This window comes from Dunckerocampus dactyliophorus, chromosome 6, assembly GCF_027744805.1.
Source record: "Dunckerocampus dactyliophorus isolate RoL2022-P2 chromosome 6, RoL_Ddac_1.1, whole genome shotgun sequence".
Lineage (NCBI taxonomy): Eukaryota > Metazoa > Chordata > Actinopteri > Syngnathiformes > Syngnathidae > Dunckerocampus > Dunckerocampus dactyliophorus.
The window spans coordinates 21,969,404-21,984,764 of NC_072824.1; the positions used below are offsets into that span (position 1 = coordinate 21,969,404).

At 40.0% G+C, this 15,361-nt stretch overlaps 1 protein-coding gene across 3 annotated transcripts in view; it reads right to left on the bottom strand.

Annotated features, from left to right (window-relative positions):
* The window catches only part of pds5a (PDS5 cohesin associated factor A), a 30,810-nt gene extending 16,231 nt beyond the window's left edge, over positions 1 to 14,579 (bottom strand). For 2 of the 3 annotated variants that reach the window (XM_054779564.1, XM_054779563.1), the window contains exons 1-5: positions 14,463 to 14,579; positions 13,529 to 13,681; positions 6,318 to 6,736; positions 6,134 to 6,231; positions 4,152 to 4,278 (exon numbers count right to left, since the gene is read on the bottom strand). In XM_054779564.1, the coding sequence (XP_054635539.1) occupies positions 4,152 to 4,278; positions 6,134 to 6,231; positions 6,318 to 6,410 (318 nt within the window). In that variant the 5' untranslated portion in view covers positions 6,411 to 6,736; positions 13,529 to 13,681; positions 14,463 to 14,579. Of the gene's footprint in view, positions 1 to 4,151; positions 4,279 to 6,133; positions 6,232 to 6,317; positions 6,737 to 13,528; positions 13,682 to 14,462 lie in introns of those variants that run through there. The other variant, XM_054779565.1, reaches the window with a different exon arrangement.
* Positions 14,580 to 15,361: the final 782 nt, after the last annotated feature.

Here is a 15,361-nt window from a genome sequence, read left to right on the forward strand (position 1 = left end):
CACAGACGAGCCAGTATGCCGAATTAGTTCAAAAGTGGTGGCAACAAAAGAAAAACAAAAAGAACCTACCGACCTCATACATATTGATACGACTGAGGTTTTCCCATGGGGGGGGGGGGGAGGGGGGGGGGAAACTACACCGAGATGCAGAGCCTTTGTTCCAACAGTCACTCACTAAGACTTTGATTGGGGGGGGGGGGGGGGGGGGGGGGGAGAACTACACCGAGATGCAGAGCCTTTGTTCCAACAGTCACTCACTAAGACTTTGATTGGCAAAGTAAATACAAACAGAACAGCACAAAATGGTGTGCATCCACAGAATGTGCAGTTTGCAATATCGCTAAAGAATTGCTAGTCTTCAATACAGCTGAAAAGCCATCATTTGAAAAAAAAAATGCTCCAAATGTTTCACAGACAGTACGAATTACAATGTCAGAAAATTCATGCTACAAACGCCAATCCTACTACTAGGCATGGGACGGTATAAGATTTGTCTGTCTCATTCTGAATCACAGAGTAATAACCGACAACGGTGACAACAGCACGGCAGTAACGGTGGAATGACGACACGTGTGTCTTCGAGTTCTGCCACCGAGCACCACTGAGCATGTGTGTAACAAGGAAATCTGTTGTAAATGGGGTAAATCTTCTAAATGTGCATCCCTTTTGAAGAAATCTTTCACCTGAGTACAATGCTTTCACTTAATGCTATATTAGTATACTCTAAATTCTGGTGTATACGCTGCACCCACTAAATTTTGAGAAAAAAACAGATCTATACATACAGTATATAAGCCACACTGCTGTATAGGCCGCACGTGTCCATGTCATAAAATGACATAATGTGGCGTGCACGACTCCGTGAAGACCAGGCAGCTCTTTGACAGGAGCCAATCATGAGCTATGGAAAAAAACTCACGAGCTCGTCAAACCATTGGAAATTGCAAGAGGTAATTTCTCATAACAGTCCGACTCACCATGTCATCTTATGAAGAGCGCAAAACTCATCACACACCAACTTAGCTTTCAAAAGGCATAGCCAATAAATGTACAAACATGCCCCCATCCATGTAAAAAAAAAAAAAAAAAATCCAAGATTTTAAAGTCTTCCCATAATGCATATCGTTTGAGCAAAGCATTTCACTGGAGGACAAGCAGCATAAAAAAATGGATGGATGGCGTTGCAATGCTGCCTTTGTCCCAGAGGGAGCCAGAGGAGCCCGGAGCCCAGAGAGAGGCTGATGTCATTGAAACACCCCAATGAATGCGTTTCTCAGACGCAATGCATTATGGGAAAACTAAGAGTTTTATTTTCTTTTGCATTTTAACCCTTTAAGCGACAAACTCGCAAAATTGTGACAAGCAACATTGCTGAATTTAACACGCCATTGAGACAAATATAATGCCTCATATAGTTACTTTTTACACTTTCTTAAGCTGAGCAACATTTGTGGGTGTGTTTCTATGCAAAGTTTAGGAGTTTAATGAATGAATGAATGTTTGAACCCCCGTATACACAGGGGTCTGGCCGCTATGACAGTCCACAAAAGCTGCACATTTTGGACCTTCCGTGTTTGGGGTCGCAGGAGGGGACAACCCAGAGGAACATTTTACTGCTCAAAGCTTGCTCTTCTACAGCTCAGAAGACAAATTTGAGATTCTCATCTCAGCCTCATTTTGGTTTCTATTTTTTCTAAAAATGTTTTTCATATGTATTTACTAAAAGACGACGTACGGTGCATGTAGCACGGGTTGTCAAAACATCGCTAATGGTCAGAAGGGGTAGCGGGAATGTAAACCCCCCCCGCAGAAATAGAGGCTGTCGCGGTAGAATGCGTGGCAGGAAATACACTACTAATAGCAGAGGAGGCAGCAGTGGTGTTCAAGATCCCGCTGTAAATGATGATGTTGGCTGGGTTTGCATGAGAGATGAAGAGTATCACAAGTGGATCATTTTGATGAGCTTCTTGGGTATCGCGGAGACAGGGATCTGACAAGGTCTGAGCCTGGTGATGTCATAATATGCAAATTAAATTAGTGAATTTACTCCCATCACAAACTTTGGGTCACACTGATGATTTTTGTCATTTACAGTAGGCCTTTATCACTAACCATTTTCAAGCTACAACCTTTTGAAATAGTAATATCAAAACTGAATATTTTCTTGAAAAAACTCTGGCGGCTGAAGGGTTAAACTCGTATTGGTACATGTTTGTATATTTCTAAGGTGTACGGTTAAGTGTTAAGTTCAGTGTTCTTTGTAAGATGACACCGTGAGTCATACTGTTATACAGTATATAATGACCTCCTGCGATTTCCAATGGGTTGACAAGCTCGTTGTGAGTGCACTGATAGAGCTACCGTTTCCTCCTTTTACCATTTATTTAGGTTATGATATTCATGTTAACATGTCAAAAATGTACCGAAATAGTGTTATGTGCTTACACATTTGTTCGATAGCTACAAAGCCAGGTGAAATACACACTAACGCTTTTCCAACACTTGAACCTATGGATGCACTCCTTGATATTTAAGTCTGTAAAGGAAAACTGCACTTTTTTGGAATTTTTTACCATCATCTATGCGTTCTACAGAGAGAAAAACAGGATGAGTAGGGTTGGGCATCGAGTCTCAAGCATCGATGGGAACCGGGACTAACATTCCGATTCTCCCGGGATCATTCAAATGGTTTTATTTCGATTCCCACATTCGATACCCACTTCGCCGACTGGAAGAAATAGCTGTAAACATCAACAAAGAAGGAGCCGGCGAGCACCAGCTAAGAAGCAGCGGCTAAAAAGTTTGGCTTAACTTCATAAAAGAGCATCAACTCAGTGCAACATTTGCAACACAATGAAATGCAAGGGAGGGTGCACGACCAACATGATTAATCTTCACACATTCATGGTGGAGAAATAACAGAGTACCTCATCTTTGATGCACTACGTTGGACTTCCTTCTAAGCAGTCAGAATCTGGGAAGTCAAACAATAAATGCAGTCTGTCTCATGCCAATGTAAACCAGGGTTTTAGGATGCTAGCTGATGTGGAAGTTGGGTTTAAATAAAGGACGGGAGCTACGGCTAGGCAAAATTACCATTTGCACAGAACGTCTGTGTTAGCAACAGTCAAGAAACCTTCTCAACTCACACAACACACTTCAGGCCTTCAAAATAAGACAGCTTTCGGCTATTCTGTTTGTGTGTTTCATAAAAGCTTATAGCTTATACCAACATTGAGGCAGCAAACAAAGTATACTACTTTTCAAAGGTAAACATTTTTTGTGATAGTGTACCCATGTAAAAAAAAAAAAAATTATAACATTTATATGCAAGTTGAATGGTTTGATATTTACATACTGGTTGAAAACAGTTCTGTAAGAAATGCATAGTAAAGTTGATAAAAAGTTCATATTCAATTCATGGAGAAGTTTAGACATTCCATCCAAAAAGAAATCTGGTTAGCGCCCATGTTTAGAACATGCTAACTTTTATGACCGGGCCTTTCAAAAGCATCAGAAACGAGAATAATTAGGAACTGGAATCAAAATGAGGAATTGGAATCGCAACCGGAATCCTTCAAATTCAAACGATGCCCAACACTAAACATGAGGGCGCTAACAATGCACGTCATGGGACACAACTATTTTGACTATAACAACAGCAGTGTGTCAAGGGCATGTCTGTTTGCTACTACTAATTATGGCAGACTTTGTGAGAGCCGCCACCGACTACTTTTGGACAAATGAGAATCCAGAACCTTATATTATTGAGCCTGTGTATACTGTACGGACGATGAACTACAGCCTGCAAGGCGTCCGTACTACAGCCTGCAAGGAGAGAGAGAGAGCAAAATTCCAAACAAAGTGCATTTTCCTTTAAGAACATCTATCATTACAGGTGATTTCGCCTCAGCCTGGAAATGTAAACTTTTTTTTTTTCTTTGTTTCAGAAAATAAATTTGATTTGGAATCGGCAAAAACTGGCAAAAAGGTGTTAGATGTCTCAAAAGTTTTCTGAATATTTAGTATATTCTAGTTAATACATGAATATTGTGTGTAAACATACTGATTGGTCTCACCTTACGCAGATGTCTAATTGGTTGTTTAATGAACACATTCACAAGAAAGAAGTGAAATATGCATTGATTCACCTTGTGTGCAGGGATGAGATTAATGAGGATGCTATCCAAGAGCTCCTGTGTGACTCCATCTCCCTCCATGATGATGGAGCACATCAGGTCCATCATGTGCATCTGTACCTTCTGATTATGGCTGTTACTGCAAGGTAGAGAGCAAGACAGACTGTTTGCTTTTTTTTTTTTTTTTTTTTTAATTCCCAAAGGCTAGCATACAACATCATACAGTTACTCACAAAAGTGAGCTCCTGCCATACGGCAGCTACTTTACAGTTGTGTGCCGCTTGGCATTGGCCTTTCACATAAAATCCCAATGAAATATATACTGCTCAAAAAAATTAAAGGAACACTTTGAAAACACATCAGATCTAAACTGGGGGGAAAATGATCTTGAATATCTTTCCTGATAATAATTGGGTGATGTATTAGTAACAAAATGATGCCACATAATTTGATAGAAATGAAAATGATCATGATTATAGAGGGGGGAAATCAAAGACACCCCAAAAATGAAAGTGAAAAAATGATGCAGCAGACTGGTCCATTTTGCTAAAATGTCATCGTAGCAACTCAAAATGATTCTCAGTAGTTTGTGTGGCCCCCACGTGCTTGTACGCATGCCTGACAACGTCGGGGCATGCTCCTAATGAGACCACGGATGGTGTCCTGGGGGATCTCCTCCCAGATATGGACCAGGGCATCCATGAGCTCCTGGACAGTCTGAGGAGCGACCTGGCAGCACCAGATGGACCTAAACATAATGTCCCAGAGGTGTTCTATTGGGTTTAGGTCAGGTGAACATGGGGGCCAGTCAATGGTATCAATTCCTTCATCCTCCAGGAACTACCTGCATACACTAGCCACATGAGGTCGGGCATTGTCGTGGACCAGGAGGAACCCAGGTCCCACTGCACCAGCGTAGGTTCTGACAATGGGTCCAAAGATTTCATCCCGATACCCAATAGCCGTCAGGGTGCCATTATCTAACCTGTAGAGGTCTGTGCGTCCTTCCAGGGTTATGCCTCCCCAGACCATCACCTGCCCACCACCAAACCGGTCATGCTGAATGATGTTGCAGGCAGCATAACGTTCTCCATGGCATCTCCAGACCCTTTCCTGTCTGTCGCATGTGCTCAGGTTGAACTTGCTCTCATCAGGGAAGAGCACAGGGCACCAGTGTTGTAGTTGCCAATTCTGGTGGTCTATGGCAAATGCCAATGGAGCTCTACGGTGCTGGGCAGTGAGCACAGGGCCCACTACAGGACGTCGGGCCCTCAGGCCACCCTCATGGAGCCTGTTTCTGATTGTTTGGTCAGAAACATTCACACCAGTGGCCTGCTGGAGGTCATTTTGTAGGGCTCTGGCAGTGCTCATCCTGTTCCTCCTTGCACAAAGGAGCAGATACCAATGCTGCTGAGGGTTGAAGGACCTTCTACGGCCCTGTCTAGCTCTCCTGGAGTAACTACCATCTCCTGGAATCTCCTCCATGCGTCCAGGTACCGCAGTGATGCCCTGGTCCAGATCTGGGAGGAGATCCCCCAGGACACCATCCGTAGTCTCATTAGGAGCATGCCCCGACGTTGTCAGGCATGCGTACAAGCACGTGGGGGCCACACAAACTACTGAGAATCATTTTGAGTTGCTACAATGACATTTTAGCAAAATGGACTAGTGTGCTGCATCATTTTTTCACTTTCATTTTTGGGGTGTCTTTGATTTCCCCCCTCTATAGGGTGATCATTTTCATTTCTATCAAATTATGTGGCATAATTTTGTTACTAATACATCACCCAATTATTATCAGGAAAGATATTCAAGATCATTTTTCCCCCGGTATAGATCTGATGTGTTTTCGAAGTGTTCCTTTAATTTTTTTGAGCAGTGTATTTATGTTTTCTTGTGCGAGTAAGGTGACAAAATGTGTAAAAATTCGAGGGGTATGCATACTTTTTCCAAGTCACAGTAAGCATGGACTATTAATCAAAAAGGTGCCTTACTTAATTACAGAGAAAAGGGTTTTGAAAAGCTGCGTGAAGATCTCATTGCAGTCCTCCAGTTCAAAGCATATGTTATATGACTTTACCCATGCCAGGTTCTAAAGGAGAAATCAAGATACACAAGGAAAACTCACTAATGAATTGTGCATCCAAACCTCTGCCAAAATATGTCTCAAAGTGTTACCTCCAGAAGGTAAAAATATCTGTTGAACTGTGGGCTCTTGGTGTCTTCCAGTCCCTTTAGCTGTCTAGTAATGAAGAGGAAAATGTCCTGCATGTGTGGGACGCACAAATGTCAAGAGCATATCTTAGATCACAGAGCTCGTCAAGTCAAAATTCACTATGCAATACAAATATTGCACAAAATAAAAAATTTAAAGTCAAGGTTGAATTTCTTGCCTTGAGTTTGTCATGGGAGGTGTAAGGGGCCTCGGGGGCATAGATTCTGAAGATGTCAGCCAGACAGCAGGCGACTAACAGCCGCACATCTTTATTTGGGTTCCTGAGAAAGAACTCTGAGGCAAGGTGGAGTGCTAGGCCGAGATACTGCTGCTTCTCCTCTTCAGAATCTTGATCCATGTCCATATAGGTCTTCACCACCATCTGTGCAGCATAGCAACATGAGAAAATGAATCTGAGGGCTGCACGGCATATACAGCAGAATGTAAACTAGACTACAACTATTTCATTTACAATATGTTTTATACAATTTATGGTACCACTCAGGGTTTCATACATATGGACAGCATAAGTAGGCAAAAATGTACCACTTCCACAAAGAATAATAGGCCACAGTCAACCACAAAACAGCAATAATTAATTCATTAATTTTTTGAAAAACTGCCATAGAGTGAGGGAGCGATATTGGTAAAGGTCATGGTTTAATTTTATTTGAACATGCATACAAGTTACAATGGAATACATCACATAATACACAGTTCCACATGTCCAAAAGGAGTAGGAAGAAGCAAAGTTTATCTAATCCTACCCTCTCATCTGTTTCACATCGGTTGCTGTACATTTATTCCCTTCCTGTATTTCATGTGTGATCTTTTTAATACATAGAAAAGTGATAGGGTAATGTAACAATATGGTAATATAATTGTCAAGGTTTTTCCACAATCATAATAAATAATAATCATATATAATAATAATAAATAAATAATCATACCAATCAACATAAATTCAAGATTCTTCTTCCTCGTATTTTGTATTCAAACCGCAATGTAGCGAGGGACGACTGCATATTTAAAGACAAATCTTTGTTTTCATTATTAATTATTACTATCAACATTTTAGCTTTTTTTCTGGTTACATTGTGCCTCTTTGCTCTATTTTTCCACTTTTGCTGGGTTTTTGTTTATTTGCAATACTAATGTACAATCGGAGGTGAAGATCCGCTCCTGCTCGCCTGCGCGGCGGATACTTGGCTGACCGCTTGTATTTAATTACCAAATAAATGCTTGATGCAAGAAACACTTCCTGACTTTCACTTTTAATGTGCACCCCTACTCACTAAATATAGTGACCAGGTCTCTAAATTGTCACTCTTCTACGTATGAGGTGTGTTATGAAGCAGAACCGGTGATCGCTGGTGCTTGTAAATCTGCCGCTCAGCCAAATGTAACGATTGTAGAATAGAATAGAACCGCTCTGTGATTAAGGGTGCAGACAAGTCTGAATATGCAGTTGTTTTGATCTGACCAACCTTCTGCTTGGACATTAAGACAGCGGCAGCTGTTCAACCCCTACAGAAAATAACAGCCACACGTCACTCACTGACGCTGGGTTGGACTGAGAGGTCTACTGTATAGTGTGCGTTAAGGACTTAATGTGCGGCTGCAATAATGACTTGCACACTGCCACGGGTGGGCGATATATCTAAATTTTTTAAATATTGATATTTACTTTAACACAATATCTTAAACCAATCATATCGTTGATATCAATATAGACTGGATTTGCACTGTATCTCCTCATCTCTGCATGCAAGAGGAGGGGCAGAGCAGAAGCCCGGCGGCTCCAGTCCAAACACCAGCGTCTGCGGTAGAACAATTAGTCAGCAAGGAATAAGCGGTAGCTCAGTAATGTGGAGATACTTTGAATAAAAAAGCATAAAAAAAGATTCTGCACCACCTTAAAACTTGGCCAAACTGCAATACGAGGAATATGTTAAGCTGCACGCTGTCTGCCACGTCCCTGTTGCGTTCATCATGAAAAGAAAAGCAAAGAGGTGTGCTATTATAAAGAGGTGTCTTATCACATTGCTAAGATATGGGCCCCTTTGCAACAGTAGAAAAAACGGCTTTAAAAACCTGCTGAAAGCAATGACTCGTGATGTCCAGCGAGCTTCGCAGTCAATTATTTAGCACGACAAGCTCTACCACAACTATACACAGACATATAGACAGACAGTTGCTAAGCCTGATGCACTTGACAGGTTGGTGTTACTGCCAGAAAATAATGACATGCTTGTGTCTTCTAAAAATGTTTCCCTAAAAAAATACTACTGTTCAATTTAAAGTATTTTTCAGTTGCTGACATTTAAAAATGTCCTCCGGGCACTCCTTCATATTTTGTTCTTTTGTTATTAGCTGAGGATTTGAGCATAGCTAAAGGTTTGTAAAAAAAAAAGATTATATATTTGACTTTTCCCATATTTATTTCAAAAAGAGAATGGCCTACTTTATTTTAGAAGCCATTTTTAAATAAGATTTTTTTTATGTGAATCTTACGTGAAGCTATCAAATTTTTAAAAGTAGGATTTATTTTAATATAACAACTTGACATGCATATTTGGCTTTGATTTTGCCTAAACTCACTTTGCTTAAAAAAATATCCGGGTACATACCGTATATTGACAGTCAACCTAAATATATTGGGATACGAGTTTTGGTCCATATCACCCAGCCCTACTGCCACTTCCATATTATGTGTACACTAAGTCCCCAACTAACAAACACAATTGGTTCCAGACGACCGTTCTTATGTTGAATCGCTCTTAAGTAGGGGAAAAGATAATATTGCCAATGATATAGGTACTACATGTACGTGTATACATATACAGTATATGCATATGTATGTAAATATGAGTTTGGATGCAGTCGTAATATTGAACGATAATTCATGAAAAAAACAATAAAAATGATATAATAATACGTAATGATAAATGTTATTTACCTTTGAAGAGGAGTGGCCGAGCATACGTCGTTGTGGAGGAGTTGGAGGAGGAGATATTGAAAAAAAGGACAAGTCGTCGTCGTCGTTCGACTCTTCTAAAAGAAGTAGTGTTCTGTGGGTGGTGTAGAATTAAGCAGGCCTATTAACTCTTCATAAACTTTAATCACACGCTCTGTCCGGGTTGTACAATTTAGCTTTATCTCCCCAGCGTCTAACTCTTCTTCTGTTGGTCTCATTAGCTCTAAGGCTGCATTAGCAGTGTCACAGTGCCCTCTACTGGTCAAGCATGTACAGTAGCAGTATAAATGTTGATTGAGCGACTGACTACAAGGCAAAATAAAATAAAATATAGACCAGTCGGCTTGTGTTCGTATCCGTGAGTGTTCGCTAGTCAGGTGTTCGTAAGTTGGGGACCTAGTGTATTATCATTCATAGTGGTGATGGCATAGTTCACAGTCTGATTGGCTTCTGGCTGTCCTGTTCTCGTGAGACAGGTTTTTATCAAAACAAGAAATCTCATCACGTTTTAATCTCATGACACCCCTAATATTCCGCTATCTTGGATCACACCCAACACACAGACCTAGTTCACATAATGCTACGGTATCCTATACGGCACAAACTACACAAACTAGTCTGTTTGCCGTCGTACCATTCCGTGGACTAGAGTGCCCAAACAAAGTATCCCATGCTTTGGTGACTCTGTCTTGTTGTGTTATTAATACACTGTAACTCCAACTACCAAACCTGACTGTTGGCATGCTGCCAACTGGAAATCTTAGCCAGAGTGTCATTGTCCCTCAACTCCGTCAACCAATTATGACGTCTCAGCTGTTGAGTTTGTAGTTCTTTGCTCACTAACACAGTTTCACCACAAGTCTGTCTTTTTTTTTTTTTTTTTTAAATTGATCAACGCTGCAAAATAATGGAGCCAAACAAAGTTGCAAGTGCCAGCACTTTGATAAATAAGGTGAGACACACTAGTGAATTCAAGAAACAACTCAGTCAAATACGAAGGCGTCATTTGTGTGGCTCTTTCCTCCTCCCTCGCTGCTGCTTCATCGCCATCTACTCTGTCATCAAGTATTCAGTCAAGGTAAAAGTGATGTTAAATGTTAATTTATCCCTTTCATTCGTATTTTATATGCATTCTGATTTTTTTTCTGCATGTAAAACTACAGATAGTAACTGTAGATGGCCCCTTTAGAATGGATTCATCACAAATACCAAGATTGCATTGTATGTGAAAGCACAGAGGACACAGACACACAAAGCTTTCAAGGGAGGGAGTGGGGGATGGGCAAACAGACTGAGCAGAATGCAAAGAACTACCGTACACTTGAACACCTTCACTTAGCAGAAGCAACCACACTCAGGCTGCTTGTAGCTGCCTACACTGAGGAGTAGTGTGGGCCTAGAATGTACAGTACTAGTATACTCTCATTGTACAGCTCCCTCTCAGATATACACATTTTTACATGGTTGGACTGTCTTCAATAAATCAAACATTGAGACAATGAAGTGTGGTCATACTGTACATACACCAATTCCCCCCCAAAGTAGAAAATCTTCAACAGAAGGTCCAATAGTCATGCAAAAATGACTCTTAAATTATGCAGTTTAAACCCAGTTTATACCCTCGTAATATATCCAAAACAAAAACAGCCATGCTCAGCTACAAAACTAGCACACATTCAGTTAGTGATCATTATCCTCAATCTTGTGCTTTCCACACATGAAATGGCAACTAATGATAACAGCTGACATACATACACACACACACCAAAAAAATACATTTGCTGGTGTATGATGTCAAAACAATTTAAGCTGCTCAAAAAAATAAAGGGACCACTTAATCACAATGTCAATCACACTTCCGTGAAATCAAACCGTCCACTTAGGGAGCCACACAGACTGACAATCAATTTCAAATGCTGGTGTGCAAATGTAATACACAACAGGTGGACAGAAAGACACCCCGATAATAATAATAATACATTTGATTTCCATTGGTCATTTTGTGTGATGTTGTTGTGAACACATTCGACTATGTAAAGATCAAAGTATTTAATACGAATATTTCATTCATTCAGATCTAGGATGTGTTATTTTAGTGTTCCCTTTGTTTTTTGAGCAGTGTACATGCACAAAGATTTGTGTTTTGTGCATCTACATGCACAAAGATTTTGCAAAATCAATAAAATCACTGTAATACACATGCCAGGCTAAGATTGTCTTCTGCATAACAACAGATTTCACAGTCTGTGACAACTTCATTCACATTGTACATGTGTAAAAGGGAAAATGGAACTACACTGCTCTCAACTCACCCGTGATTTAGCATTTCTACTTGTGCACTACACTTAATGGGGATGTCATACAACTTCATGTAAAACAATCCAAACTATCCCTTTAATCAAAGAGCGGTTCTGTTGATGCTCATTGCATTTGGCTAAGCTCCAGCTTTCGAGCACCAGTTCCGTTTCATAACACACTTCAAACATAGACGAGATCCGTGCTGACAAATTAGCAATATTCTTGCATCATGCATTTATTTGGTAATTAAATACAAGCCATCGACAAAAACTGCATAATACAACCCAGCCCCTGACCAAGAATGCCAAGAAGGCACAGCTTGGACACACTTGCCTTCCCGGCAAAACACGCATGGGTGTCCAAAGTGTGACGCAGGGGCCATCTGTGTAACATGGCTCATTGCAGAAATAAAATAAACCAATATCCAGCAAAAGTGGAAAAATAGAGCAAAAAGGCATAATGTAACTATAAAAACCTAAACTTCTGATACTAATAAAAACACAGATTTGTCAACGCACCTCCATTGTTTTTTGTTTTTTTTGGAGTAGTTTATGTAAATAAAAAAAAAGTTTGTCGAGTCATATTTTTTTCTCCTGATCAAAATCTTAAGACCAGTTGAAAAATTGCTAGAATTGGCATTTTGCACATTTGGATTTTAATGAGGTTTTGAGCAGAGCTACAAATGCAAAAACAAGAAGGGGGAGCGAGACAACAAAATGACATCACTCAGCATCACTCTTTTGGACCATCCTGCATGTTCCCCTCATTTAAATCCCATAGAGAACATTTAGGGATGGATGGCAAGAGAAGTTTATAAAAATGGCCATCAGTTCCAGACAGTTGATGCCCTTGGTGAAACCATCTTCACCACTTGGAGCAACGTTCCCACTAGCCTCCTGAAAACACTCACATCAAGCATGCCCAAAGCAATTTTTGAAGTGATTAACAAGAACGGTGGAGCTACTCATTACTGAGTCCTACTGGGAACATTTTTTTGTTCCAGTTTGGAGAATTTTTTCTTATTTTTTGAACGATGGTCTTAAACTTTTGATCAGTTGATAAAAAAAAAAATGAAATAGGTTGTTTTTTTGTTAAATTACAATCTCACAATTTTTTTGTTTCACTCACCCTTCTTGTTTTTGTATATTGTAGCTCTACTTAAAACCTCATTAAGTTCCAAATGTGCAAAATGCAAATTTTAGCAATTTTTCAACTGGTCTTAAGATTTTGATCAGGAGTGTATGGAGATATACATACACACACACACAATATATATATATACATATTCAGCTATACACACACACATACATACATGTACATATGGACACACATATATATATACACACACACACACACACAAATGTATTTGTAGTCACCATATGTTGACGAGCACTTACAATATAGGATATTGTGTATGACTGACATATCAGTCAGTGTAATGTTAAATGGCAACTCTTTCCACAAATGTTTTTAAGTCAATAATGGCGTGATGTTTTCATGCAATAATAAACATTTATTGGCTTCCATTGCACGTTTATTTCTCACATATGACTTCAACACTTATGTGCGTCACTTTTTTGCCATGGATCCAAAAAGTGCATACGGCCGCCACAAAGGTGCCGTACTGGTGGCACATTCTCACGTCAGGCTGGGTTTTTAGAGATCACATACTTTGCGTGGAAAATGGCATAAGCAACTTTACAGCCCTGTTGTCTGTGTACGCAAGCTTTATAAATGAGACCCCAGGTCATTTTTAATTGTGCAAAGTGGCAGTTATCCTTAACAAGTAGCAGTGATGGCTTGGCACATTGCATGATGTGCGCACCTGTTTGTAAAGTTCGAGGAAGGCTTTGTGTCAATGTTTAGGGTCACTGAAAAAGGAGAAACACATGAGCATACCTTCAACCGTTTGACCACCTCATCGTTACTGATTTTGTCCGTGATCTCTTTGACTCCAGGTGGATAGACAATCTTCCCGTCCCCCGCCGGATTCTGCTGTTGCGGGAACTCCATGCTTGTTGACGTCTAGTCCACACGTTCTTCTGCTGGCCTCTATGGGCCGGAAAACAAAAGTTCAACATCACACTTAAACAGGAAACCGCCTTTAAGCAATACTTTTGGTCTCTAATCATTCAATTCCCGAAACAAACTGTTTGCATGAGCGTGGCTACTTGTCACTTTAATTGGTTTTTATTCATAGAGCAGACATTAAACCGGGAATGTGCATATTATTAGCTTAAATGCTACTACACCCCATCTGTAGATGTATGCATCTGAACACATCATGCATCAAATTATAGGATTTAATACAGACAGAGCGTTCCGTTATAAACAACAAGCGTGTTGCCGGTGTTTATCGACTGTCACACAGCTTCTCAAATTAGGTTGCGAGGGAGTCACGGTGCAAACATCATCGGCTAGCATTTAGCGGGAAGCACTGCGAGCTGCTAAGCTAACAGCAGCTACAGTGTGTTAGCCTGCTAGCTGGCTAGTTGCAAAGTGTAGGCCGCAAACTATTGAGGTACTCATCACATCTCCGTCCATACACAAGCACAGAGGAAGTACCTCCTCACTTAAGCATAAAATATTCACACCAGGCGGTTACACCCCGAGCTTCCCTACAAATACAACAACTTTGAGGAGTTTAAAAATGAAGCGAATGTACTTATGGCTATCTTTTTTGGACTTCAACGCATCCGCCACTGCTGCCGCTAGTTGCTGCTGCTACCACCGTTGCCCTCAGCGTTCCTCTACCCAATAACTTCCTTACGAATGCGATTTTTTCCCAAACAGCACTAATAAAATTACCGAACATTTCTTTGCCAGTATTTACCTCTGAAGTGGGCTGATTTAATTCATTAGTCTGACACAGGTTGGGTTTAGTTTTCCGCACAAAGCTCTGCCCGTTCAGTCACTGCTATCTGTGTGACGGCTGAGCGTAGAGCGCCCCTCTTTGTCTTGAGGAAGTACTACACTAGCAAATACCTGGCGGCGGGAGGAAGGAGGAATCATGTGACAGACTTCAGAACCATGTAGGCTACGTACTGTTTTTATTTTTTTGCGATAAAAAAAGTAATCAGAGGAACAAGAGATTCTCAAAAATAAAACGAACAGATATCAATCACAATGTCAATCAATTTATAGTCATTAATCATCAATAGAGTAATTGATACCGTTATATTAACACTGGACAAGACAAAACGATGAATTGTCCCTTTTTTTCTTGCTCAACTTTTGCATACTGGTGTTATAAATTTAATGTCAACTTGTTTGGTTGTTCTGTCCAAACAATAATAATGCATCAAAATCAATGATATTATAATTTATTGACACATATAAAGTTCTAATAAATTCATCACAAACATTCCATTCTCCACTTCATAACTCATGTTTTCTGTTTTTCATGTTTCGCTACGGGGTGCACTATTTTGACCAAAAAAATGTAGAAAACAAAACTTCACAAATTGATAAAAAGTTATAGGTTTATAGGGATGAAGCTGATTCAAAGATTTATGTGTAAAAAGAAATGTCAATAATTTAAAAATACATCAAAATAAACAATAAACAAAAAAGAAAAAGCTAAGTTCTGATTAAGGCTGTAGCCGATTAAAATAATTAAAGTTTAACATCCATCCATCCATCCATTTTCATTTAATTATGTTGTACCAATTTGAAAGTCTATGGTGGCTTTTACTTTGAAATCAGTACTATGACTTCCGGAGTCGACCGGTC